At 35.2% G+C, this 27,621-nt stretch overlaps 1 protein-coding gene across 11 annotated transcripts in view; it reads left to right on the top strand.

Annotated features, from left to right (window-relative positions):
• LOC106878180 (uncharacterized) overlaps positions 1 to 27,615 on the top strand; it is a 174,402-nt gene extending 146,787 nt beyond the window's left edge. For 8 of the 11 annotated variants that reach the window (XM_052974735.1, XM_052974738.1, XM_052974740.1 and 5 more), the window contains 12 exons: positions 4,790 to 4,991; positions 6,811 to 7,367; positions 11,307 to 11,384; positions 12,774 to 12,823; positions 14,543 to 14,762; positions 15,568 to 15,876; positions 20,121 to 20,996; positions 22,472 to 22,609; positions 23,370 to 23,437; positions 24,901 to 25,018; positions 26,374 to 26,485; positions 26,914 to 27,615. In XM_052974735.1, the coding sequence (XP_052830695.1) occupies positions 4,790 to 4,991; positions 6,811 to 7,367; positions 11,307 to 11,384; positions 12,774 to 12,823; positions 14,543 to 14,762; positions 15,568 to 15,876; positions 20,121 to 20,996; positions 22,472 to 22,609; positions 23,370 to 23,437; positions 24,901 to 25,018; positions 26,374 to 26,485; positions 26,914 to 27,392 (3,207 nt within the window). In that variant the 3' untranslated portion in view covers positions 27,393 to 27,615. The remainder of the gene's footprint in view (positions 1 to 4,789; positions 4,992 to 6,810; positions 7,368 to 11,306; positions 11,385 to 12,773; positions 12,824 to 14,542; positions 14,763 to 15,567; positions 15,877 to 20,120; positions 20,997 to 22,471; positions 22,610 to 23,369; positions 23,438 to 24,900; positions 25,019 to 26,373; positions 26,486 to 26,913) is intronic. The other 3 variants (XR_008266175.1, XM_052974743.1, XM_052974736.1) reach the window with 3 other exon arrangements.
• The last annotated feature ends 6 nt before the right edge of the window (positions 27,616 to 27,621 follow it).

The raw sequence follows: 27,621 nt of genomic DNA on the forward strand, positions 1-27,621 counted from the left end.
TATCTCCCCTTACACACACTTCCTGTTTTGACACCACACTTCCTGCTTAACACAAACTTTTAACCCTTTTTTTAAACCTAACACAACTCTCAATTCTCATGCATCCTTATTTTTCCAACCATTATATACATGAACTACCATTGAACTTCAAAAGCTCAAAGACAATATAATGTATTGGTATAGTTATTTTTTTTATATATTATTTTCTTCATTTTGTACTTCTTTGTAAAAAACATTTTCATTCTCCTTGAAAATTTGCTTCACAATGAAAGTCGGTTAGAAATCTTTATTAAAATATGCTTCCAATTTAGCATTCTGCCTTATTCTTCATTTTCCTATATATATATTTTATTCTTCATTTTTTTACTTGTTTCAGTCATTTGACTGTGGCCATGCTGGAGCACCGCCTTAAAGGGGTTTTAGTCAAAGAAATCGACCCCAGGACTTACTCTTTGTAAGCCTTATTCTGTTGCTCTCTTTTGCTGAACTGCTAAGTTACGGGGATGTAAGCACACTAATATCGGTTGTCAAGTGGTGGTGGCAGGGACAAACACACACATAGACATATGATGGGCTTCTTTCAGTTTCTGTGTACCAAATCCACTCACTACTATAGTCAGCCTGAGACTATAGTAGAAGACACTTGTCCAAGGTGCCACATGGTGGGACTGAACCCGGAACCATGTGGTTGGGAAACAAGCTTCTTACCACACAGCTATGCCATGGTTTGTCCAATTTAATCAGTCTTGTCTCTTCAGAACACCTTCATCTGTTGTTGATACACCACTCACAGCATTTTCAGTTTTGGGTAGGTTTTCAAGGATATTGTGCTGTTCTCATGACAAATCATCTGAAATTATCAGCTTATCATGGTAGATTTCAACCTTGCTCCACCCACCCTTAAGTCCACATGAGCTATATCCAGAGATTAGGGTTGCTTATGGAATGTAAGTTATCTTGTGCTTTGTCAAAAAGTCGATGATAATGATTGGTAGAAGTGCAGGTGTGTTTTCATGGTGTAGCACTCAGTTTTTTTTTTGTCTGCACATACCTCAGGCTTTGTTTGCACTGCTTCTCTCAAATGCCTCAAGACATCCAAGTTAACCCCTTTCTTTATTGATCATCCAGCCACACAAAACAACCTCTTGTTTAACTACATACCACCAAACAAAAGCCAGTCATAACCTTTACAGTTAAGCAATTCTGACATGTGTGTTTTTGGCCAGAGAGAGAAATATCTAACCCAATCTGACAGCTGCCCATTTGTTTTACCATCCAACCATGCACATATGGGTTTCATTACTTGTTGCAATGCATGCTTTTTCAGGAGGTTTTCATCGACATTTGAGCAGTCAGGTAGCTTTTGATAGACTATAACTGTTCTCCTCCTGTTCATTTGCCAGTTGACACGGCACAAATTCTACAGCGACATGCTATATCACCAATTTTTCTTTTAAAATTATGTGGTACAATCTTCTACAGATGCCCGTTTCTTTGGAAATTTCACTAACAATCAGGTGATGATTTTCCTGAATTCACAGCGCATCTTTTTGCTATGCGATTGTTGTTTGTTTCCATGGAATGTCATCTGGATTTGTGATTGTTTTCAGTGGATTTCTTAATACTGGTACCACTTATGACTTTACATTTGGATATATATATATGTATATAATTTCTCTACTGGAAAAATGCAGTCTCTATAGAGACATGGAAGATAAACTGAGGTTAGTAAATCAAACTAACTGGAGTTTTTTTTATACACTCATGGAAATTAGCTGGCATTAATAACCAGTACATGTAACTATGGTACCCACTTGGATTCTATATCCCTACCACCCATAATTTGGAAACACACACACACACATGTATGTATGTGTGTGTGTGTGTGTATGTATGTATGTATGTATGTAAAGGCCTCATTATAAGCTTGTTGCAACATTAGAAAAGTCTCCATTAATGCTTTTCTCAATCTCAAACAATTTCATATAAACCCAATGCTCTTAAAAAGGTCCTTTTAAAAAGTTCAGTTTCTTTATAGACAGTCCTTATATTGTATGCTTATAGTGCAATTTTTTTTTTTACATATTAAATATGAACATTCGTTTTTTCGTGAAGAAGATTAAGATCTAAGAAACTCTTTGTTAGTGTCATCTTGTGACCTTGCATCTCGATACTTCCAGTATCTCACTTTTAGATTTTATTGAGAATTTGTGTATGGCTAATACATTATTCTATTAAATGAGTCAATTTTGAAGTTTAAATTCTTCTAGGAGGAATCAGATTTTGAATGTAAGATGAGACATAGTAAAAAACTTCTGCATAAGCAGGGCTTCTGTTTTGTCTTAATGTTATTTCTGTTGCTGGATTGAGTGAGTGTTTGGTAGTACTCGTTTCTGATGAATTAGAGAATTGGTGATTGATCACCGAGAGAAAGAGTATGAACTGAACTTCAGTTTTTTGGTTGTATGTCTCTAGTAAATTTTGTAAATATTTGAGGTAAAAGATTGTTTTTAAAAAATGTAGTAGTAAAACTGCGTATTTATTTAGTGTGGTATTTAAAGAGAGGAATTTCTTTTTCAAAACCAAAACTAGTTTAGTATAACAAAATTTAGGAATTTTAAGTTGAAAGCTCATCCAAAATTGTTTACTAAGTAACTTAAAGAGTTTGTATTCAACAAAAATGCTTATTGGCATGTTAACCACCATAATGTAACTGGATAGGAGGTTATTAGAGCTGGGGCTGAGGAATGTCGTTGTTGAAGTAACTGAAGCTGAAGAAAATGTTAGCTGTTGGTGGCACCGATTTTTTAAAATGTCAACATTGGAATGGGGGAAACTGGTAATGACTTTCTTTACTTAGGGTACTACATTACAAATCAATTAGGGAAGGGAAAGCAGATTGTTTGACATGACATTCATACCTTTGTCGAAGACATTAGCCATTTAAGTTTTACAATTACAAAGCTGCATCTAAGTATTGAAATCTGGCTGCACATTAGGAGCTTACCTCTTATTTAATCCTTTAGCATTTAACACAGCCTTACCAGGCCCAAATATTCTACATGCTTTATGTTCAAACAGGGTAGATCTGGCCTCTCATACCTACCCTACAATGTCATTCTGAAAAATAAACAATTACATCATCAAATCTCAAAGCTACATGATAGTGCATGATTAATTTAAAACAATGTGAATAAATAAGAAATGCATTTGATAAAGTGATCTGAATGCAAAAGGGTTAAAGCATTTATAAGTGGCAAAGAAAACTGTTGTTTGACCTTTCATACCTCTCCATGTTTACAATTTGGTAGCAGTAAATTATATATCTTAATTGTTCCAGTAACTCATGATGAGTATTTTAACCCAAGGTTGTTAACATTTACTGGAGTAGCTGAAGTGATAAATAGTCTTTTGCTTTGAGTTTCAATATTTTATCCTCTATTGGTTATATTAACAAACGTTTATTCCTGAATTGTGTAAATTGTTCAGCTTGGAGGTTTGTCTTCTTGTTCTATAATGTTCTTTGTATTTGAAGTTCTGAATATATTGTAATGGGCAATTCACATTGTATGATATTGTGGCTGTTGATCCCATCGGTGTTCCATCGTTAATTGTTTTTATGGGATTGATTACCTCTCATTTGTTTGTAGCTTAGAAAATAAATACCACTGAAGTATTGGGCCTCAGTAAATTGACTATACTTCTTGCCTAGATTTCGGCATCGATCCAGTACCGGACACGGATTCTGGATTATTTTTCCTGTTTTTTTTACCTAATTTTTGAGAGCTGTCAGATTCATTTTTAGTATTCTCATTTGTGAGAGAGCAGTCGAGTTTATTTCAAATATTCTTATTCTAAAAAGCATCTCTGGCTAATCGTTAAGAGAACATTGGTATTGCTTTGGTGGAGGTTTGCGCTCTCTGAGTGCTCTTGTTGTTGTTGTTGTTGTTGTTGTTGTTGTTATCAGGTGGTGAGCTGGCAGAATCGTCAGCATGCCGGACACATTCCGAGTTCAAATTTCGCCAAGGTTGACTTCGCCTTTTATCTTTTCGGGCTTCATAAATTAAGTACCAGTGAAACACTGGGGTCAATGTAATCAACTAATCCCCTCCCCCAAAACTTCAGACCTTTTCTCTATAATAGAAAGGATTATTATTATTATTATTTCTATTTGACTTGCTCTGGTTAATTCTGTAAGCGTGGTCAACAACTTGTCAAGGGTCTCACTCCACAATATTTAAGACCCAAATATCAATTTCAAAATCTTCACGGTCTCCTATGAACCAATTTTCTGAGCACCTTAATAAAGTGGTTTTCTTAGCCTCACTGTCTCCAACAAAGTAACTTTCTGAGCCTCGCTATCCCCTATTATTATTATTATGATGATAAATGTGAAAATATTGGAGTGGTAGAAATAGAACACCAAATTGTCTTTCAGATACAACTACTAGTCGTGTACTGATGTTATTTCAATTGGCTACCCTCCTTTTGTATAAGGTTGTGACAATCAATGTGCTTCTGTAATTATAGATATTACTTGTGCTATTATGATGCACACAATATAATGTATTATCAATTTTTGTTTATATGGAATGTTATGCTACTCCTGTAACAACACAGACTTGTTGAAAGGAGCTTTATGTTCATTTCATCCATTTAAACAATGTTCATCTTAAGCCCCCCCCCCCCACTTAATTTTACTTTGTAATTATCTATCTTTGAAACTGAGAAAATGTTTGCATTTGCTGTTTCTTAAAGCGACATTATTTTTGCATCTATTCCTGTTTAGATGGATGAGAAAAGGAGATTGGAGGAGGCTTCACAGTTGATACCCCTAGGAGGCTGCAAAGGTTACAAAGAAAAACACCCCAGTCAAGCACCTGCAGTCCGTCTCTGCAACACTTCTGAGGAAGAACTAGATAAGGAAACTGTCCGCATTCTCCTGGCTCGTCAAAAGCTGAAAGCAAAAAATGAGAAATGTAATAAACCAGGTTTGTAATCAGATATGGACTTTGATAATCTGTGTAAAATTTGTCTCCAATGGGAATTTATCGAGCTGTTCCTCACACTAAACACTGTCTAGGCCTTGTGAGTGTGCTCTGTTCCTTAACCCTAACCAAAGACAAGCCATGTTGCCTATCAGAGGTTGGTCTCACTGGTTAGTTAAGAAAGACTCTCTCTCAGGTTCACTCTGCATATCCCATGCGTTATATTTAATCTTATTTCACTTCAGCTGCTATATTGTAATTGTTGAGTATCATGGTATTCCTATCGTTCATTTATTTTTATAACTAAATACATCAAAATCATTTAAAGAAAATGGTAGAGATATTTTGATATTCATGTATGTTTGTCACTTCAGCAATTAATAAACAACTATTCACTTTTTTTTCCCTCCCTTCTTTCAAGCTTATTATTTGGTAGTTTGTTAAATAATATGCTTAACTAAAGAAAGAAACAATAGAGAACCCAACAATATCCATTTTAAACATGATTCCTGACCAGAAAATATAGAATAGAGATGATTGTTGGCAAAAAGTAATTTTCAAAAATGAAATCTTGTATCTTAGTTGGGTCATTTTAACAAAAAGAAACAAATACACTGGATTCTATTTGATTTCTTTTTATCATCATTTTTTATTATTAATGTGGCAGGCTGGTAGAATCGTTAGCACACCAGGAAAAATGCTTAGTGGCATTTTATCCATCTGTATATTCAGAGTTCAAATTCCACTGAGGTTGACTTTGCCTTTCATCCTTTTGGGGTTGATGAAAAAGTACCAGTTGTGTACTGGGGTCAATGTGATTGACTAGCACCCTTCCCCAAAATTCCAGGCTTTATGGCACTGGTAGAATCATTAGCACATTGGGGAAAATGCTTAGTGGTTTTTCTTTCAGTGTCCTTAAAATTGCTGGCCTTGTGCCAAAATTTCTAGGAATTATTATTGGTAAATAATTAATCAATTAATTGTTTGATTAATTGTTTGATCCTCATCAATAACATGACCTCATTACTCCAGGTTTGTCTCATCTCCAACATAAATGGCAGTGAAAGAACTGTGACAAATGGGCTGATTGATTGATTAATCAAGCAGTTGATTAGTCTACTGGTTGACTAAGTTGACTAATAATAAAAACAAATGAAATATAACCAGTGTGTGTACTTGTGTGTTTATTGACAAAATGATTCGCTAAACAGCTGTTTCAACACAGGATTTTTCAACACATCAAGAATTTTGCGAAATGAATATAAAAACAAAAATATTAAATCTTGGATCTTGGATTTAAAAAAAAAACTTAACCTTTGTCTTGAATTAATAATTACATTATCTTGTAGCTTTGGGATTTTGACAATGTGATTGCTTATCTTTAGAAGGTTGATGTAGGATTGGTGTGAGAGGCTGGATCTGGTTGGTTTGAATGTATAACAGTTAGAATATTTGAGCTAGATATGGCCAGTTTAACCCTTAAGCATTTAGATTACTCTGTCTAATGTAATGCTTGTTTATTTACATTGTTTTGAATTAATCATGAATTATCTTATAGCTTTGAGATTTTAATATGATTGTTTATTTTTAGAATGACATTGTAGGGTAGGTGTGAGATGCTGGATCTGACCAGTTTGAACATAAGAGGCAGAACATTTTGGCTGAATATGGCCGGTTTAAATACTAAAGAGTTAAAGAGAAAGGAAAGATAAAAATCAGACTTTTCTTTTCATTTTTGATTTGTAAATTTAGACAACTTTAGTTGATCTTGTCTGGTATTTTTCTTTTCCTTTCTATTTTTTTATTTTATTTCTATGCCTAGGTTGCCGGTATGGCTGTATCTGTCACTTGTGTTGGATTTCAGAGAATAATGAAGAATTAACTAAGCCTTGTGCAATTTCTACTAAGGCCTGTGATAAAGAATATTGCCGTTTAGGTTGCATCTGTGATAACAATGAAAATACGAAGTTGAAAGTAGACTGTGCTAAACCTTGTTGTGAGTTGACCTGTTGCTGTGATTCCCCCACTAAGAACTTGCCAACCGAGTCCAATAAATCAAGCCCCCCTAAAAATTTAGATTGCAACAAGACCGATACTGCCAAGAGTCCATTGACATCACCTGTATCTAACGAGTGTGTCGATGAAAATTCTTGTTCTTCTGTGCAAGACAAAGACAAGCTAACTTCTGCTGACGATACACCGTCGAACAAAGAGGATACCAATTCCAACAAAAGCAAACTTCCCAAGAAGGACAAATATGCTTCGCTTCCCAGACGGCAAATGACTCATCGAACAGCCAAGAATTTAGATGCTATCAGCAGAAAAGCAATGATGTTTTATGAAACAAGTGAAATGTATCATTTGAAAAAAAAGAGGAATGTTAGTATCTTCCTGAATTTCTTTCCATCTATTCTTTCAATTTCCTCTGTTGGAATTTGAAACACTTAAAGGGTTGTTATTAAGTTTACTAGGGTTGAGCTAAGCAATTCATTTGTAACTATTTCACTTTGTATCACTATTTCTTTCACATCATTCCTTTTAGAAATCTGAAAAATTTGTGTCACCGTCTTTATCATCATTGTTTTAACATCCACTCATCCATGTTTGTATGGGTAGGACAATTACCAAATCATATCCTATAACATTTATCAATGTGCTAATATTGACAAATTGTTTAGCCTTTTAGCTTGGGTCATTCACTCCTTAGAGTTTGCTGTTTTTAAAAAAACATAATTGCTAATTGAAATATGATGTTATTTAAATGCTATATTGAGTGACAATACATTTGGTCTCTTTTTCTCATATTTATATCATATGACATCATTATAATAGATCAACATTATTCATAATTTAGCTTTCAAATCAGAGGGGTTTGAGCCCTGTGGTCTTTTAAAATTACTTAATGTTACTTCAGTAAGGAAATCTTGGCACTTTTATAAACATAAACTGTATTTGAACTCCCATATTTATCATCATCATCATTTGATGTCCATGTTCCAAGCTGGCATGGGTTGGATAGTTTGCCAAGGATCCAGTGAGCTAAGGACTGCATCATACTCCAGTGTCTGCTTTGGAATGGTTTCTACGGTTGGATGTCCTTCCTTGTGCCAATCACTTTACAGAGTGGACTGCGGGCTCTTTCCATGCCACTATTGAGGTCATTATGCAGCTCACAAGTCAACAAACCCAGAAAGGGAGTATGTTGCCTCACTTTATGGTAGATGGGGGTTAAAAGTGTGAAGGAAGAGGGTTAGAATAGAGCAGGTTCTTGCTGTAGAGGAGCTACATGGCTACTCACATTTAGGAAAGTGAGTGAGAATGAATTAGAAGTATCTCCAAAGAGGTAGACAGTAGTGATGAGATGTCCCGTTGGCGGGTAGAGGGAAATGGAGGTTTGAAAGAGTGTGTGGTGGGGAAGAGGAGATAGGCAACATCTGTAAAGATTGAGGGGACGGGGTGCATGAGTTGGAGAGGTTACAGGGATACTAGGAAAATGGTAGGAATGGTAGCTTGACAGTGGCGAGAAGAGAAAAGAGAGCTATATATTGTGTTTGTGTAGGCTGCTGGTGCAGACTAGAGAGTGCCAAGATTAGATAGACGAAGTACCTGACATGTCAATTTTTCAGTTATGTTGTGGCTGTTCAACTTAAATGGACCATTTAAAAATATGTTAAACTTAAATCATTGAGTAGAAACAAATGGCTAGTAGAAAAAGCACCAAACTTTGGTTTCATTTGCTGCTCTGCATATTAATTCTTCTTTCCTAACAAAACAGCTATTTCCTTGAACAGCGACAGGTATGTTAAGTAATAAACTAGGTTTTCAACTGTGTTCTCATATACAATTAGAATGTATTTTAATTTTCCTAATTCACTTGGCAAAGACATGTACATTACATTATATCTCTCTTTCAACTAGAAACCATGGGGTTCTTACCTACATAAAAAATAATTAACTTTGCCAGAATGATTTTCCTTTCCTTACTTGGCTTATTTTTATCAAGTTATATTGAATATGACATTATTATTCAATATATTTGTAAATAATATCATTCAGTTTACTGCATAATAAACATAATGTCATTATTTAATTGGTGGACCAAGCATTTCTTGGTAACCCTAATACATGGCTTCCATTCCTCTCTGTCTTTCAGGATGGCACATTTAAGCTCTTGAATAGTGCATCCTATGTCTTTTAGTATTCTCTACCCTGTTTACCACGACAAGGTTTCCACAGAAAAATATTACCAAGCACTAACAAATAAATCTTAGTCGGTGTTTTTGTACTGTCTCCGTGATAGTCACGTGTTTAGGGTAAATATAAATAAAATGAAATATATTAATTACTGTCTCCATGATAGTCACGTGTTTAGGGTAAATATAAATAAAATGAAATATATTAAATACTGTCTCCGTGATAGTCACGTGTTTAGGGTAAATATAAATAAAATGAAATATATTGAATACTGTCTCCGTGATAGTCACGTGTTTATGGTAAATATAAATAAAATGAAATATATTAAATACTGTCTCCGTGATAGTCACGTGTTTAGGGTAAATATAAATAAAATGAAATATATTGAATACTGTCTCGTCACATATTGAATGTATAAAAATTGATTTTAAAAGAATATTTACCCTTCACATTAATTAATTACATAATATTTAATGACCAGAGGTAGAGAAAGAAGGCAATAGGAGTTATTTTTGCCATTCACAAATATATTCGCTGTGTTAAGTGAAATGGCAATGACAAACATCAAACCGAGATCATGCAATCAATTTGTGAGGAACTCACCACCTTTGTTTAGTGAATAAAGCATTATTAGATATCTTGAATAAAACGAGTGTTAATATATTGGATAAAGCATCAGATATGGTATTGGATATGATATGAAATATAGTATTACTAAACATGTTGCATAGAGAATCATAAAAATATATTGGATATCTCAACTCTAAATAATATATAAAATAAAGTATTATATCACCATAAACATTTAGAATTCTCATTCAACTTTAAATCTGCTGAATTTAGAAGTCTTTTATCATTGGTATTTATCTTGGCTCTTTACATTTTTGAATCTATCTACAATGTACATTGTACGTTGTCTTTCTCCAGTCTTCTGTGGCATGTTATCTTCTTTTTTAAATGCATGAAATGTGTCAATTCGTCTGCATGAATTAGTATGCTAGCATGGTATTTTGAGAGTTAGGAGTTATATTCATTAGGCATTAGGACTGTTTTACACACACACACACACACACACATATATATATAGTCACACAAAGCAGTGTTGAATAAAATACATGCTTGTACAATGATATTTATTTACCTCATTTGTGTACATTCAAAAGTGGGAAGAAACCTCGTGTCCCATAAATAGCTACGAGACAAATTTCTCCTCTTAGAAAACATGTCTGTACATACATTAAGGTTGTCTATGAGGAGAAATTCCATTTAAGACTAGAGACTTTTCTCGGTGAAAGGTCTTCCTACATTGGAATGTACATGAATGTATAAGATATCACTATTTGTGCACGCGCGCACACACACACTTTATTTGTGGCTTAAGGCTACCATTGTTTTTATGGTAAGGAAGCCCTTAACAATTATCGTACCTATTACATTGAACATCAGTGTTTGTCTTGATTTCTGATTAAAGCACCAAGACTTGATAAGTGTTAAAGGCTTTCATAACATGAAACCAATGGTAGCCTGAATCAACAAACCTTTATCCACCAATGCTGTGTTGAGCACTCATTCTTATTGTTCAATATGTATAGTGTGTGTTTGTGTATGTATATAAAGCACAGTAATCTCAATCATGTAGCATCTTCTACTCAAATCTTTTAAGTACTTGTTCTTAACTACCATGTAAATAGCTTGTGATTCAACTTTGAGTAAAATAAAAGTGACAACCGTAATTTGTGTTGCATTACAAACATGTTTTTACTTTTCTTGTGAATAACAGTTTACACTTTTAAACAGCAGTAAAACAATTTGTGTGCTGGTTTACTCTTAAGAGATCCAATAAGTCAGCAACTAGCTGTACTCATGCACATTATTGTGCTAAAGTTTGAAGTGGCTGATGACACCTCCAAAAGGTTGGAACAGCTAGCGTGCCGACAATATCTTACTTGGATTGTTAAAATTGTAGCTTACTGTGCCTTATGTATATGTGTGCTAATGTATTGATTGACAAATAGTTTATACAGTTTTCAGAAAGTTCTTAAAGTTCTTTTCCCTCATCTCAAACTTCTTTTTTCTTTCTTTTTTTCTTTTCTTTTTTTTTATGCTTTTGTTTTCTGAAACCAGCAATCTTCATTGCGCTCGCATGTTGCTGGATCCAGGAGAAAGTTTTCTTGTAAGAGCACAAAGTCAGTGCAAGGCAAGGTAATGGAATGGTTAATTTACATAGATACACTAGCTGTGTTTACTGAGGGGTAACAACACAAACATTTTTTTCTTTTTTTTTTTTTGCCACCTACCTATCATATAAAGAAAAATTAGTTTAAAATACTGTCATAGCAAATCACATAGTTTACAACATACATAACATCCAATGTTTAAACAGTTTTGTATACCAGAACAACATAATGACCTTCAGATAATTAAGAGTTACAAAATTACAAGAACAATTTTACTTAATCACTAATATAAAGATGTAATTTGATTTCAAAATAAATAATCTTAAGCCCATAATACCATCTTGTTCTCAAAATGAATTTCAACAGCCTGAGTTAAAGCAGCTTAGTTTCTCTAAGCTAGTGATTCTCAATCATCAGTGTCCTTATGGCCCTTGGGGGTCCATATAAGATTTTGTTGTTAAAATTTAAGTGCACCTTGTAAAGAGCATGCACTAGGCTCAGTGGATTAGGATGCTTAAATTCAGCTTAAGACTATGTATATATCACTCAGTAAGACACTTGGTGATGATTGAACAGCAAACCAATTGAAATCTAGTTTAGATATAAATATTGTAATAAGATTTTTGGGTGAGAGTTTTATGAAATCCACATAGATTAATTTACTGTAGGTTGATACAAATGAAATAATTCATACATCTGCTTGTGTGTGTGTGTGTAATTTTAAGAGTTTGCATATATGTATGAATATGGATGTTATAATATTTGGATGCCAGTTTTACAAACAAAATGAAGGACACTGAATATGTCAAGTAAAGATTATTATCACCAACTCCTACATTTTCTATTTCATGAGATTTTTGTGTCAAAGAGACTTTAAAAAAAATGCTTTAACATCCAGCTGGGTTCATTGTTTATAGGAAGAGCATTGTGTGTGTGTGTGTGTGTATATGAACTAGTCAGTGTTGTGTTAGCTTGCATCCTGATATACAGTATATATAAATCCCACTTAGTGCCCTGATAAAGGTAATAGAAGACAAAATCAAACTTCTGTGGTGTATCCACCCTTGAATCAGTGTATGACAAGAAAGCTCTCAGTGTAAAGGTGCTTGCTTTTATTTGTATCACTTATGTATGTTTGTATGCACATATTACTACTCTGCTGTCTGGGGTAGGGGTATGGTTCTCCCCAGCTATATATTTTTTCTTCAGTGTGTATGGACGTGGGTAGTAGTTATCTTTATATATCTCTTCAGAGTGTATGATAATGGGTGAATCTCCCTGTTTCTATATCTTTATTCAGGGCATATGCTTGCATGTAAACAAGGAATAACAAATAATATCATTAATTTCATGAAGCATTATTTTTCATCGTTTGACAATTCTATATTGGTAACTTTTCCACTTCTTGCTTCAGGCTTCTGGCAGTGAGAAGGAGAATTCCAAATCTTCAACACCATTTAAACGGTATACCAATTATTTATCCTCCCAACTGCAAATACTTGTCACTTGTTCTGATAACCTTTCTACAGTAACGAAGCTACTGACGATGTTGTACTGCAATGTCAGTTAATTTGCTGATTAATATATTTCAATGGTGGTTTTTTGTTGCAACTGTCTTGAGTTGCTTCAGAATTCACTTTGGCTTTTTTTTTAATATGCATCAATTAACTCTGTTGTTGAAGGGTTTCTGAAATTGATTTGGTTTCTAATCTACCCTTAATGGGAGAAACATGATGACACTTAGCGCTAGAGGAAGCCTCTTCCGGTGTAAGATGGTGAGGCAGAGCTTTTACATATAGACTTAGAAACATTGAAAGGTTCTGTATATAAGACATTCCTGTTCTTATAAGATGGCCAGCTTGCTGATTTTGAATCAACATAGATTGTTCAGAAGTTTTTCGCCCATGGCCAGCTTCTTTTGTAGCTATACTTTTCAAAAACATGTACCTATTTTAAAAATAAATGCTAAAAAGTTTGTTGAAGTAGATTTAACTACTTCATTTATCAGATCAAGTGACTACATAGAATCACTCTTGTTAACTTGAACCTCTTATCCTTAGAAACTCACAATGAAATTTGTTTTCTTAACCAGTTTTGCTTTCAAAATACCTAGACTTGAATCTAATGGTCTTATTTTGATGAGCATTGTGATGAATAGAGCAAAACAAGACTGTCTTTGCTTACTTTAATTATTCAATAGATCACAGACATTGCAGAAATGCCTTCCATTCTCATCTGCAGAGAATAAATCTATAGCCTGAGATGGCTGGATTAAAAGAATTAGGAAGCAATATTTATCAAATGGTGTTGTCACTATTCTATGTTGCTGTTCATAAAAAATAAATGTAGTCGACTATTATCAGAAATGACTTAAATTTTCCTTTCCACTGACTTTTATGTTTTGAGGGTAGGGGACAAGTGTAGTGACTCAATGTCCAGGTTTTTTAGTTTTTTTTTTTTTTTTTTTTTTTTTTTTTTTTTGGTCACTGTTCCCTTTCCCCCTCCAACATACAACTGGTACGCTATCCCAGTTGGATGTACAGTGAACTCTGACAAGACTTAAACTCATCACCATCATCATCATTGACATATCATTGTGACCATCACCATTTCATTTATTGTTTGTTTTTCCATGCTTACATGGCTTAGATAGGTTTGCCTGGTCACAACTGCCATCATAGCAACACTTCTGAGCTATGGTGACATTTTGTGAGTGAGCCAGTGCTTGTGTAACTGACAACCTTCCACAAACACCAACCACAGAATGTGAAGACTTCACACCATAAAATAGTAAGTTCAGAATTATAATACCACTCAGCTACCTTTTTTTTCTCGTTTTAAACTTCATTTTCTGTTAACAATGTGTGTTGGTTTTTTTTTTTTTATAATGTTTAGTGTCAGCTAAGAACAATGGTGAGTGTGTGATGGGATGTAAACTGTGCTATTCATAGCTTCTAGACAGTTCTCTAAGTGTCAGTGCCTGATGGGATGTAAGACTGTCACTGTTGTGGTTATTATGTGATGAGATATAAGCACTATGTCACAGATACCTACTGTACTGGTCTGCAGTGGTCAATATAGAATGGTATGGCTACTTTATTGTTGGTTATTTCTTAAAAATCTGTTGCACTCTAAACATACCTATATATATTTCTTTTTCTGTTTGTTTATTTCTGTTCTTAGAACGTATTCTCTTCGAGGAAGCAGCAGCAGACATCTGAGTACTGAAAATAGTGAGAGATCAAGTGAGCACTCTGGCCACACATCAGATCCTTATGCATACCCAGGCCAGAGTATAGAAAACTGTGTTGTTGAAATTGACCAAGTTAATGGTAATAAGCACTGTAAGCAGTTTGGTGTTGTGACAAGAAAAATGGTACCCAAGGAAGATACAGAAAATTATGTACGTCATCTGTTCACTTCTTCTTTCATGTCTCTAAGTTCAGTAAAATAACATCCAACTAAAATACCTCAATGTGGTTGCTTGACGATCACCAAAGAGGATTTAAACTGGCCATGTCCAGCTTCAATATTCTATTTGTTTTGTGTTCAAACCAACCAGACCTGGCTTCTCACAGTAATGTCATTTTAAAAAACTAAACGATCATATCATTGAAATCTCAAAACTATGAGATGATACATGGATTCAAAACAATGTGAATAAATAAGCATTTCATTTGATTGAGAAATCTGAATGCTAGAGGGTCAAACAGCAGAGGACTCGGAATGAAGCCCAGTATATACTACTTGCAGACATCACCTCTTCATTGGTTACACATATCTCACAAGACATTTATGTATCTGTAGTTTACTTAGCAGCCACCAGACTCTGGAATGAGGATCTGTCAAACGGTTAAAAATACTATGTAGAGTGGTTTACTCTTAGCTAAATATCTCTGCTTATTTAAAAAAGAGAGCATCACTGGTTCCCTATCCAAACATGAAGCACCTTACATTTAACAGGGTAATCTGAATACTAAAGGGTTAATCACTTGAGATGCTAACTATGATTCTAAAGGTACTTGACATAACTGAGGTGGATCCTCTATTTAACAAAAAAGCTAATACAGTGTTTATATGGTAATTAGAAATGCTTCTAATCAGGTTGATATTCTGCCCAATTTTCTTAGAGAATTAACTATATTCAGATCAATGACAACCACTAGAATTTTATGTATTAAAAAATTTATTATTTTTTATGGTTTTAGAATGTTGGGAATAAAGAATTACAGCAAAATGCTAAGGAAACAAGCATAGCGAAAAGATTACGTATGACCAGTAGAAAGCCCGTTTATCACAAAAGTTGGTCTCTCAGATCAAAACAAGTAAAACTGCTAGACGCACGTACCCAGTCAATGAGACGGAGTAATCAAGAAATGAAGGAAGGAGCATACATTACTCAGTCTGGCTGGCTGCTAAGGTCAAAAGAGAGATTAGCAAAGACAGTGAAGAAAGAACCAGTCCAGGAATTACCTGTTAGAAGGTGCCATACTCGATTGTCTGAAGCAGGAAATGAGGTAATTCAATTTTTATGTTTGTCACATCTTACACATTTTAATTTAGTAGTAATAGTAGTAGTAGTAGTAGTATATCTATTTTGTAGTTTTATATCAATATGTTCATTATTTTGTACTTTGCTTTCTCCATGCTGGCGTGAACCAGGTGAGAATACCTAAGTCAGTATGGCCAGTGCTCTGTTCTTTTTCTCTTTCTTTCACTGGCTTTTGTGTAGGCGCCTAGCCTAGTGGTTAAGGTGTTGCAGTCTTGATCGCCTGAATTGTGGCTTGGTTCCTCGACTGGGCAGCGTTATTTTGTCCTTGAGCAAAATACTTCATTTCATGTTGTTCTAGTGCTGTGTGGGAACCGGCATGCTAAAGAATAGACCCAGTGTTTCTTTTGTGTGTCTTGAAAGGTGACTGAAAGAGGTTGAGGTAAGATTTGCGCTCTGACCTCATAACACCCTCACCAGCAACAACCTACCCAAAAGAGACCCGTGGGTCGTCACCTAAGTGGTGCAAAGGTGCCATCTGCTGGGAGTAGTAGGGAATTACCAACAAATGCTGGATGCAGTGACATGCTGTGACAACACATACCACCATACTACTACTGCTACTAATGGTCTCCACATGTCACAAAACTAGGACATTATTTTATCATCATTGTTTAACATCCGCTCTCCATGCTGGCATGGGTTGGATGGTTTGACATGAAGCTGGCGAGCAGGGAGCTGTCCAGACTCCAACAATCTGTTATGGCATTGTTTCTGAGGTTGGGTACCCTTCCTAATACCAACCACTTGAGTGTGCTGGGTGCTTTTTAAGTGACATTGGCACTTGAATGGACAAGCCTGTATGTGAGGAAGAGAGAGATTTTACTTAGCTTGACATGCCTTATCAAGTACAGTAAATTGCCATGAGACACAAACAAGGTCGCTGCTTTTACGCTCAGTGATTGATTGTTTGAAGACACCTGGAAACATAGAAACACACATAGACATACAAGTACCCACAACAGGCATGAGGCATTTTGGTATAGGTGTTTTGGTGCCACTGATTTGACACTGACATATTTAGCATCAAAAGCTTTATTTCCAGGACATTTTGGCACTGTAGCAAACTCTACTCCCAACTCCTGCTTCTTTGGCAATACCCTACTATCTATATTATGGCCTGCATACCTTGATAGTTTACTCTGGCACTTGCTCTCAACTATCTCTTTCTTCTTTTATTCTTCCATCCCATTTATATTCTGATCCCTGTTCCTTTGTGTACGCCCTAACACTTCAACACCATCTCTATCTTGCACTCTTGCTGTCTTTATCTCTCTCTCTCTCCTCCCACCTTTCTCTCTCACTATTCCCTCTCGCTGGGTAACCATCTCATTCTTGATTCCTCTCTCCGGCCAGGTAACCATGTACCTCCTCTACAGCAAGACACCTGATTCTGCCTCTCTGTCACGCTCTAACCTTTCATCATCTGGCTCAAGATCACTTCCTCCAATGCCCTCTCCTCTTTCAATGGATCTTTGGTAACCCTGCCAGTGCTGGTGCCCCGTAAAAAGCATCCAGTCCACACTGTAAAGTGGTTGGCATTTGGAAGGGCATCCAGGTATAACTGAGCTTGTGTGTGCTGGTGCCATGTAAAAAGCACTCAGTCCACACTGTTGGGTGGTTGGTGTTAGGAAGGGCATCCAGCCATAAAAACCATCCCAAAACAGACTCAGAAGTCTGGTGCAGTCTCCCACCAGGCCAGCTCCTGTCAAACCATCCGACCCATGCCAGCATGGAAGGCAGACGTTAAACGATGATGATGATGTGTGTGTCTTTGTGTCTGTGTTTGTCTCCCACCACTGCTTGACAACTGGTGTTGGTTTTTGTTCTGCATCAGATCACTACCCCTGGCTGGAGAATCCATAATTTTTCCACCTTTTTAATGACTGATTCCTCGCCACATAGATGGGATCTTTCAGTTCTGTTTTCTCTCACTGTTATCAGCTAACCATTGTTAAGGTTGTGTTTGCACACATTTTGACGTCTTAAATAAGGAAATAACCTTGTTTAATTTAGTCCTAGTTACACAGTATTAAAAAAAACTATATATTCATGTTCTTTTAATCATCAGCTTGTTCAATCTGGGGTTGATAGTAGATACAGTAAGTTAGGGCATTGAAATTATGACAGTATTGATGCATGTATTTTTATATAGGAAAGGGACAGATAGCATAAAGGTCAGACACCTTAGAGATCAGGAGTGTCTGTAGTAGATTAAATCTTCAGAGAGGAATAATGTTATATCAGTAACGATATATGATGTGTGTGTGTAATAATATATCACAGTACCAAATATAGCTGTATGACAATAAGCAATGTAACAAGAGTTGGTTATCTTATAACCGTTCAGGCATTAACAATCCAATACTCCAGTGTAGAATTAATAATGAGACTAACGTCCTCAGAGTTTGACCTCAACTGTCTCATCTCTTTATAAGACTCTTCCAGTTCATTGACAGTCACGTGCAGTGGGGGTGTCAGTTCACTCCACAACAAATAGTTTGATTGGTAAATAGTTTAGTGTTGATACATTCAGTATCAATACTAAACTTTTGATTATAGTATAATTTTGCAATATTTTAGTAGATATTTAATGAAGTGATCACATTTGGTGAAGATCTCTGATCTGACATTGTCTGCAGATTTCTAAAAGTTTATTAAGTATGAGTCTATTTTTTGTTACACATAGCCCACATTTTGTATTATTTCTCTATGGAATGTATATTTTGGAATCTCCCACTTGATTTTGAATGTGGATACTATGTTCTTGAAAGCACCAGATGTAATTTGATAGTTGTGTTGCATTCTTATTATATTATTTCTGAAGGAAAATGTAATCAAAGTGTTTATTCTTGATGTTTAGGTTTGGTTTAGTTTGTGGAGGTGTCTTCTTCTTAGATAAATCTTTGAGTGTTCCATGATTGTTTAAGGAAACATGTATTTGTATTTCGGGACATGTGCATTTAGCATTGGTTTATATATTTAGTTTATGTTGGTGGAACAGCTGTTACCCACTTAAATGTTATTACTAGTAGATGGATATTTGTATTGTTGGTTGATAGAGAAGTGCTTATTTTATTTAGGCTAGGAAATTTCTAGCAATGTTAGACTGGACATTTAAGGAGACAGAAGGTGTGAACCAGATAAGATCGTAATAATTTTTTACCATTGCATAGCAGAAGGTTAGCAACATATGTGATCTTACCTAAGTCCACTTTGTATCGTTGTAGCTGAGGGCTACATTATCATAGATATCTTATGATATTATTAATCAGGTTTTGGTAAATAATGGGTGGATGGTAGAAATCTATATTAACATGTTTTTTATTAGGTATGTTATATGGTTTGTATTCTATCTATGGTTATGTATATGAAACTATATTTTTATACTAATAGATATCATTTGATATGTTTCACTCAACTATGTTGTGAGAACTCTGATCAATGAGTTTGTGTAAATACCTATTATCTGATATATATATGTGTGTGTGTGTGCCATTGTCATGTTAAAAGTACTCAACACTCACTGTAAAGTTGGTGTTTGGAAAGGCATCCAGCCATAGAAACCAAACAGATCAGACTGGAAGCTGGTGCAGCTCCCTGGCTTGCTAGCTTTAGTCAAACTGTCTGATCCATGCCAGCATGAAAAACAAACATTAAAGGAGTTTGATGGTGGTGATGATGATATGTATGTAGGTGTATGGTGCAGGCATGGCTGTGTGGCTTAAGAAATTTGCTTTTGCAGCCACATAGTTATGAGTTCAATCTTGCTGTTTGGCATCTTTGTCTTCTTCTGTCATTGGTCAATGTCTTGTGAGTGGTAAATGGAGTGGTAAATGGAAACTCCGTGTGTGTGTGTGACTGGTTGCATTTTGCAATGTCTTTGTGTGAAACCGCTGAAACAAAGGAGTGCCATTACGTTGACATTCCCTGTCATCATGGTGTAGCTTTTAGCTTTTGCAGACAAGTACGATAAAAAAAAACAAAAAACCTCTTACTTGAAAACAGGTAAGGGCTAGTAGCAAGAAGGGCGTCTAGCTGTAAGATAATACCCTATAGTGGTAGCATGGAAGAAGGCATTAAACATATGAGTTAATGAATGGATGGCATCTAAAGGTGCTTGAAGAATACCTTCATTGAAATCTGCAGTTAGAAACAAATCTCAAATTATCCTAGTTTTAAGTTTTGTTTTAAATTTTATATATTTTGTAGAAAATAAAATCTGAATACAAGAGAACTATGAAAATTAGGTCCAGAAAAGCAAGTTCAGGTGTAAACTGTACTAATAAAGCAGTCAAGATGAGGATGAAGACAGAAATAAGAGAGTCCCCACAAACATATCACAAAATTTTACCCACACTTTACAAAAATAATCAATCATTAAATGATGCGATGTCAAATAAGTCCCAATCATCATCTCCAAACACATTCCAAAACTCTGGAATAGTAAATAATTCTGATTTGGTTTCTGCAGTTTCAGAATATGATGGAAACACTATCATTCCTAATTCTTCTAGCAATGTCTCCAACAATCATGTTCAGTTGGTTTCCATCCCCTTTCCAACGAAACATACAAACCAAAACCCTGCAGATATTTCTGAATGGAATTCTGATGTAGTTGCACTTCCTTTGTCAATTCCAAGCAACACCTCTTCAGTGTCCGATAACTGTACTATGGAGAATTCCACTTGCAATTTACCAAACTCTGTGAGAAACAACATTGTTGTTACTGCTGTCAATCAAAATAACACAGATGTGAATGACATGGTAGCAACTAATTCACAACTCCTTCCTCAGAATTTGTTAACTGCTGAAAGCAAACACGGGTCAGTTTTAATACCCTATGACACCTCACTTTCTAGCAGTGAAGCCATAGTTGCTGACCCATCTACTGACAGTCCTGATGACAAACAATGTGTCACTAGAACAAGTATAAGAGAAGATAGTCATTTGGCTGAGGCTGCAATGACAGCATCTAGCCAACAATATGAGAACTTGGATAATAAATTTTCAACAGAATTACATCAGCTGAAAATAGAAAAAGTTGATCCAAATTCAGAATCACAGTCATTGATAAAATACAAACATGTGAGTGTATATATTTTAATTTCATTTATGCATAAATTAACCCGAATTTGTTAGAACAGATGCTACATATACTCTGCATGGTTATTTTTATTTAGCATGATATAGTTTGTTGCTGACATCATGTGAGTTGAAGTATGCATGTAGTAAGAATTTAAAAGCTACTTTCTTAGTAACTTTTTCCTTTGAATCGATTACTGCAGAAATGAATTGTCGTGCAGGACATTAACAAAGAAGGAGAAAATTACCTTTGGTTTATTTTTATACACCTCTAAGACGTGTGACAAATTTTCATTAATTTGTATTGTGCATCATTATTGTATGTGCTTCTGTATATTTATGTATGCATGTGAGTTAGTGTGTGTATTTCGTTTTCTAGTTTCTTCAAAGTTGAATTCCAGTATTTATGGTATACCTGTCTATTGTGCATGAAGTTCAAATGATAATCCAATAATTTGCACAATTCTTTTATATTAAAATTTTGTTGTACAATTATGCAATAGATTTAGTTAAGAACCTTTTGTTAAATTGTTTTCCAAAAATTACATTAATATGATGATACATAAAAACGTTATAGTTGTTTTATGAAACCAGTCTAAATTCACAATTATTTTAGAATTTAATTGAAACACATAATGGTTGTATTTTGGTTCATATAGTAACAAAAGGGTTAAATGAATGCCAAAGTAGGCATGGTTGTGTGATTAAAATGTTTGTTCTGTAATGGTGTGTTGTTTAAGTTTCAAATACTTGCATGTGTTAGAAGAAATTTGTTGAGGTAGTTGTTCATACATGTACTCCCGTGTCAGGAGGATTTTTGAAGGATTTCCTGTAATTCAATATGTTTTGGTAAGGACTAGCATATTCTCAATATATCGAAATCTTTCCTTCTTTACTAAATCGATGTGGTTTGGATCCAGAGTTTTCGTGCTCTTTGATTACACTGAATGTGTGTTCATTCGTATGTTTAACATTCATTATTTATTTGAGGCTGGGATATTATTAGAAGGCCCTTACTCATTGTCCCATGCAATGAATCTGAAACCATGTGTTGGTGATGTAAACTTCTTGACCACACAACCGTGTGTGTATGTGTGTGTTCATACACACACATGTATATAAACACATATACTTACACACAAACACACACACACACACACACACACACACACACATATATATATATATATATATATATATATATATATGTTCTACCTATTAGTTTAATTATTCTAAGTAAAATAGTTAAAAAGAAAGTAGCTGCCACTCCATTTATTAAATGTATGCTTTGTAATAGAGTTGCTATTCAGTTTTGAAGCCCCTCTTCCAGCAGTTCATACAAATTTTGATTTCACAAAACATACTTATTTTTCATACATGAATTTGTATCACTTTGTATCTCTTATTTGTGACTTGTAGAACTCCTTTATATACCTTGTAAATTTACAATGTTTTTGTTTCTTTTTAATAATCTTCAGATTGACAATCTAAGTTACAAGAATGATTCAGGAAACAGTTCAGCTACATCAGTGCCAAATGGCGTATATTTGGATGTTCATTGTTATGAAGACATAGTTGCTGATGATGAAGGATACCACAATGCTTGCAACTCTAGTGTAAGTCTCTGGAATAATCTTCCATGTAACATCTCCAAATTTCATTAAGTAAAAGAAGAAAAAAAATATATCTATGTGTCTGTGTTTGTCCCATACCACCACTTAACAACTGGTCTTGGTGATCCTACATCCCTGTTACTTAGCAGTTTGGCAAAAGAAAGTGATAGAACAAGTTCCAGGCTTTAAAAAACAAGCCCCGGGGTTGATTCATTCCACTAAAATTCTTCAAGGTGGTGCCCCAGCATGGCCACCGGTTAATGGCTGAAACAAAAGATGAAAAAAACTGGTTGTATGGTTGAGAAGCTTGCTTCCCAACAAGTCCAGTCACACTGTACAACACATTGTGCAAATGTCTTCTATTATAGCCCCAGGCCATCCAAAATTTTTATAGGTTGCTTTGGTAGGCACCAACAGGAAGAAGCTCATTGTGCATGCATGTGTGTGTGTGTGTACCCTTGTCTTGACATCATTTGATGGTTGCAAATGAGCATCACCATTATACAAACAATGTTGTTCATTTTTAGTTTTCCATGAAAAACATGTCTGACCATGGAGGAAATATTATCTTACTTGGAAATGAGACAGAATTGGTGACAAGAAAGGAAACAAAATGAAGAATATATGCCTTAACAACTCCATCCGACCCATGCAAACATGGAAAAATGAATGTTAAAATGATAATTATGATTATTTGTTATTTAATAATTAATAATAAGGATTACCATTAATAATTATGTAACTGTTCTCTTTAATTTTCCAGTCCACAAAAGACAAGAGAAACAGCAAAAGGTTCAGGAATGATATCCAGCGTTCACGTCATATGTCTCGGTTGGTGATATTTCCTCTTTTATGAAAAATTTTTTTGGTTTAAACCGAATTATTGCAACAACTCAATACCAGTAATACATAAAGGTTGTCAGACTTTTACATTAACTCGCAGTAGATTGGTTCATAGACATATGGTAAAAACATTGATGTGCTTATAAATATAGGCAAATCATCATCATCATCATTTAACGTCTGCTTTCCATGCTAGCATGGGTTGGACGATTTGACTGAGGACTGGCAAGCCAGAAGGTTGCACCAGGCTCCAATCTGATCTGGCAGAGTTTCTACAGCTGGATGCCCTTCCCAACGCCAACCACTCCGAGAGTGTAGTGGGTGCTTTTTACGTGCCACCGGCACGAGGGCCAGTCTGGCGATACTGGCAACGGCCACGCTCAAATGGTGTTTTTACATGTCACCTGCACGGGAGCCAGTCCAGCGGCACTGGCAACGACCTCGCTTGAGTGTTTTTTCACGTGCAACCGGCATAAGTGCCAGTAAGGCGATGCTGGTAACAATCACGTTTGAAAGGTGCTTTTTATATGCCACCAGTCAGCTGCTCTGGCAATGATCATGTTCGGATGGTGCTCTTAGTGCTCCACTGGCACAGGTGCCAGTCATCGAATTTGTGAATTTGATTTGATTTTGGTATATATATTTAAGTGTGTATGTAGGTGCAGACATGGCTGTGTGGCCAGAAGCTTGCTTTCCAACCACATGGTTCTAGGTTCAGTCCTTCTGTGTGACATCTTGAGCAAGTGACTTCTATTATAACCTCAGGATGACCAAAGCCTTGTGAGTGGATTTGGTAGTCGGAAACTGAAAGAAGCCCGTTGTATATATGTATATATTTATGCGTATGTGTCTTTGTGTTTGTCCACCCAATAAAAGAATGTATGGATGTGCATGTGTGTGTATGCACATCTATGCATATTTATACATGATTGTTCACAATTGTATAGCTATCATGTTTTTCTATGGTCATAATCTATTCTACAGTTATTCTTCCAATCCTGTTCTCCTATGCTGGATCAAGATGTTATAAAAATTAAAGGGAATTAAGATGTTCAAACTGGCCAGGTTCAGCCTCTCACACCAACCCTGTATAATAGCATTCTGAAAATGAACAATCACATAATCAAAATCTCGAAGCTACAAGATAATGTATGATTAATTCAAAGCAATGTGAATGAATAAGCATTACATTTGATAGAATGCTACAGGGTTAAACCAACCATATCTAGCCTAAATATTCTAGTTGTTTATATTCAAATCAGTCAGATCTGGCCTTAGACACACCTTCCCTACAATGTCATTCTAAAAATAGACAATTGCATCATTGAAACTTTGAAGCTACAAGATAGTGTATGATTAATTTAGAATAATGTGAATAAAGAAGAATTATATTTGACAAAAAAAAAATGAATGCTAAAGGGTTAAAGAAATATTTTTGTCATTTTCATCAGAGAAAGGGAACGTCGTCTTCAAATACTGAGCAAAATGACCATATTACAGTTGGTAGTGTATGAAAATGATCCAGAGAATAGGAATAAGATTCTTCCAAAGCAAGTTATTTTGGATACAGTAAGTATGTTTGCAACTTAGGTTTGCTTCAACTTTAGCACACTGTAGGTGCATCATGTCACCACATGAGTTTTCTCTCCTGTTGTAGCAGAGCAGTGGCAGGAAAAACAATTCTAAAGAAAATGCACTGTGCTAAAGGTTAAACAGCGCCCCCTTTCCCACCAAAATAATTGTGCTCTGTACAAGCAGACAGCAATTGTTTAAGAGTACCCAGTCATCATCATCATCATTGTTTAACATCCACCTTCCATGCTGGCATGAGTTGGACGGTTTGACAGGAACCGGCACCAGACTCCAGTCTGTTTTGGCAGGGTTTTTACGGCTGGATGCCCTTCCTAACATCAACCGCCCAGCAAAGTGGACTGAGTGCTTTTTATGTGGCACAAGCACAGGTGAGGTCAGTTTAGGCAAGGTTTTTACTGCTGGATGCCCTTCCAAATGCCAACCACTTTACTGTGTGGACTGTATGTATGGAAATAAAGAAAAAAAAAATATATAGAAATGGATCTTGGTTATAGTTTCTGACTATAAGTGTTAAGATATTCAAAAAAATTATACAAGGCAAATTGAATAAGCATGTAAGTAGTTGAGTATTCTATGGACATATATACCTTTTAATGTAATTCTTGGGGGTAGAATTAAGTATACTGTAACTAGGCTGTGCCTTTGAATTCCAAGTACAGTACATCGAATGAGCTTCTACACAGTTATCACCTATGCAATTTCACTTACTAAGTATGGGTCAACCCAAGTTCAAAGAAAATGACAATTGCTCATCATGCTATGAAGTGGGATTGAACATGTGACCTTGTGACTGTGAATTGATCTTAATTGTTTAACCAACTGTGCCTACAAGTTTCACTTTATGAATTCATGCAAATAGAGTTGGCCTTATTTGGTCTTGTTAAACTAAATCACTTAAATTGACCTGTTTATCTCCTTTGTTATTGGGGTTATTTGAACAATTTTTTTCTTATTACTGTATATCTCCTCATATATCTTAGTGCAACGTTCTCTTATCAGAGAGATCTCAATGTTCTCAGATTTCACTTTTTTACCAACAAGTCCGGTTACTCTTAGTCCGCATTTATCATCCATTTGCTTTACATGTCCATAACATTGTAGCCAGCCATGTGTAACCATACATGGACAAAGACATGCTTGCGATTGGTATGATATTTTTATCAGGAGCTGAGTATATTTTGGTTTTATAAAACATGAATAGACAGTAATAACTAGTTGTGAATAGAGAAAAGATTTCCATAAAGGATTGATATTATTAACAAAAATAGGAATAAATGAATAATAGCACATGTCCAATAAATGAAAACTGATTTAGCTTTTTATTTTGACAGGCAATAGAACTCGTCCATTCCTTAAAGATTGGTGAAGATTATTTAGTATCAGTGATAAGTTCTTTGTATACAAAAAATGACTTTCTCTGGGAGAAGTTATCAAAAGTTAAAGGTAATTATTTTCCCTTCACTTTTGAATTCATTAAAATCTTTTTAATCAAGTGTTGAAGCATATCTATAAATTTTGGCAATCATATATCTGTGAGTGTATGTATGCTCTATTTGCATAGCTACAAAGTGTTTTTAAAATTTGTATACATGCTAATTGTTGAGGCAGGAGCAAATTATATTATTGATGGGGATTTCTTATGAAATTTTCTCAGTGAAATCTGATAGATGCAAACTGTGTGTTAGCCTATAGGTGAAAAATGGTTGAGAAACACTGTTCTAAGTTTAGACCTTATTGGGTCCACTTTGCTTTCCACTTTTCTACAGTCAATAACAAATACCATTCATATGTTGGTCTCTGTTCATATTCCTTCCTTATCAATGTTTTTTTTTTCAAACTTTATTGAAGTGTGTTGTTCTTTTTTTAAACAGGAGAATTATATGAAATTGGTTACGTCGAATCAGAGATCAATAAAATTCTTGATGATGCTGGCTTACCATTTGACATGTACAAACCTCCAGTGATATCTACGGCACAGACGTATGAAGACATGGGATCTCCTCTCAAGTTTGTTCCATCAAATCATCCCTCAACTTTCGAATGTCAGATCATTTCTGACGAAGACTGTGAAGTCGATGTGGTCTCAGAGACTACAACAGTTCCCCAGAAGCAAATTCTGATTGCACAGTCTCACCAATCTACACCAAACTGCAACGAGCCCATTAGTAATGACGACGATGTAATTATACTATCGCCACAATGGGATACAGAAGAGAAAATATCAGACGTCGACACTACTTCCTCCACTCTTATGATTGATAGTGTTTACAGCCTGGCTCCAGAAAACTACGAGAACTTCAGTACTTCATATAACATCACTGATGATACACAGATCATCCAACTGGATTAAATTTTCTATGCATTGGCCCACTGTTGAGTGACTTTTTCCAAATTTTACATTTAGTGTGTGAATAAGGAATAACAGCTTGCATATGTATAACATACACAAGCACAAACCAAAAAGTAGAATATTAACTGACCGAATATAAAACATGCCACTGCATTCTGTCATTCTTAAGAAGTCATAATATTGTAACAATTTGACATCTCTCCTTGATTATATATATATATATATATAT

Source organism: Octopus bimaculoides, chromosome 19, assembly GCF_001194135.2.
Source record: "Octopus bimaculoides isolate UCB-OBI-ISO-001 chromosome 19, ASM119413v2, whole genome shotgun sequence".
Lineage (NCBI taxonomy): Eukaryota > Metazoa > Mollusca > Cephalopoda > Octopoda > Octopodidae > Octopus > Octopus bimaculoides.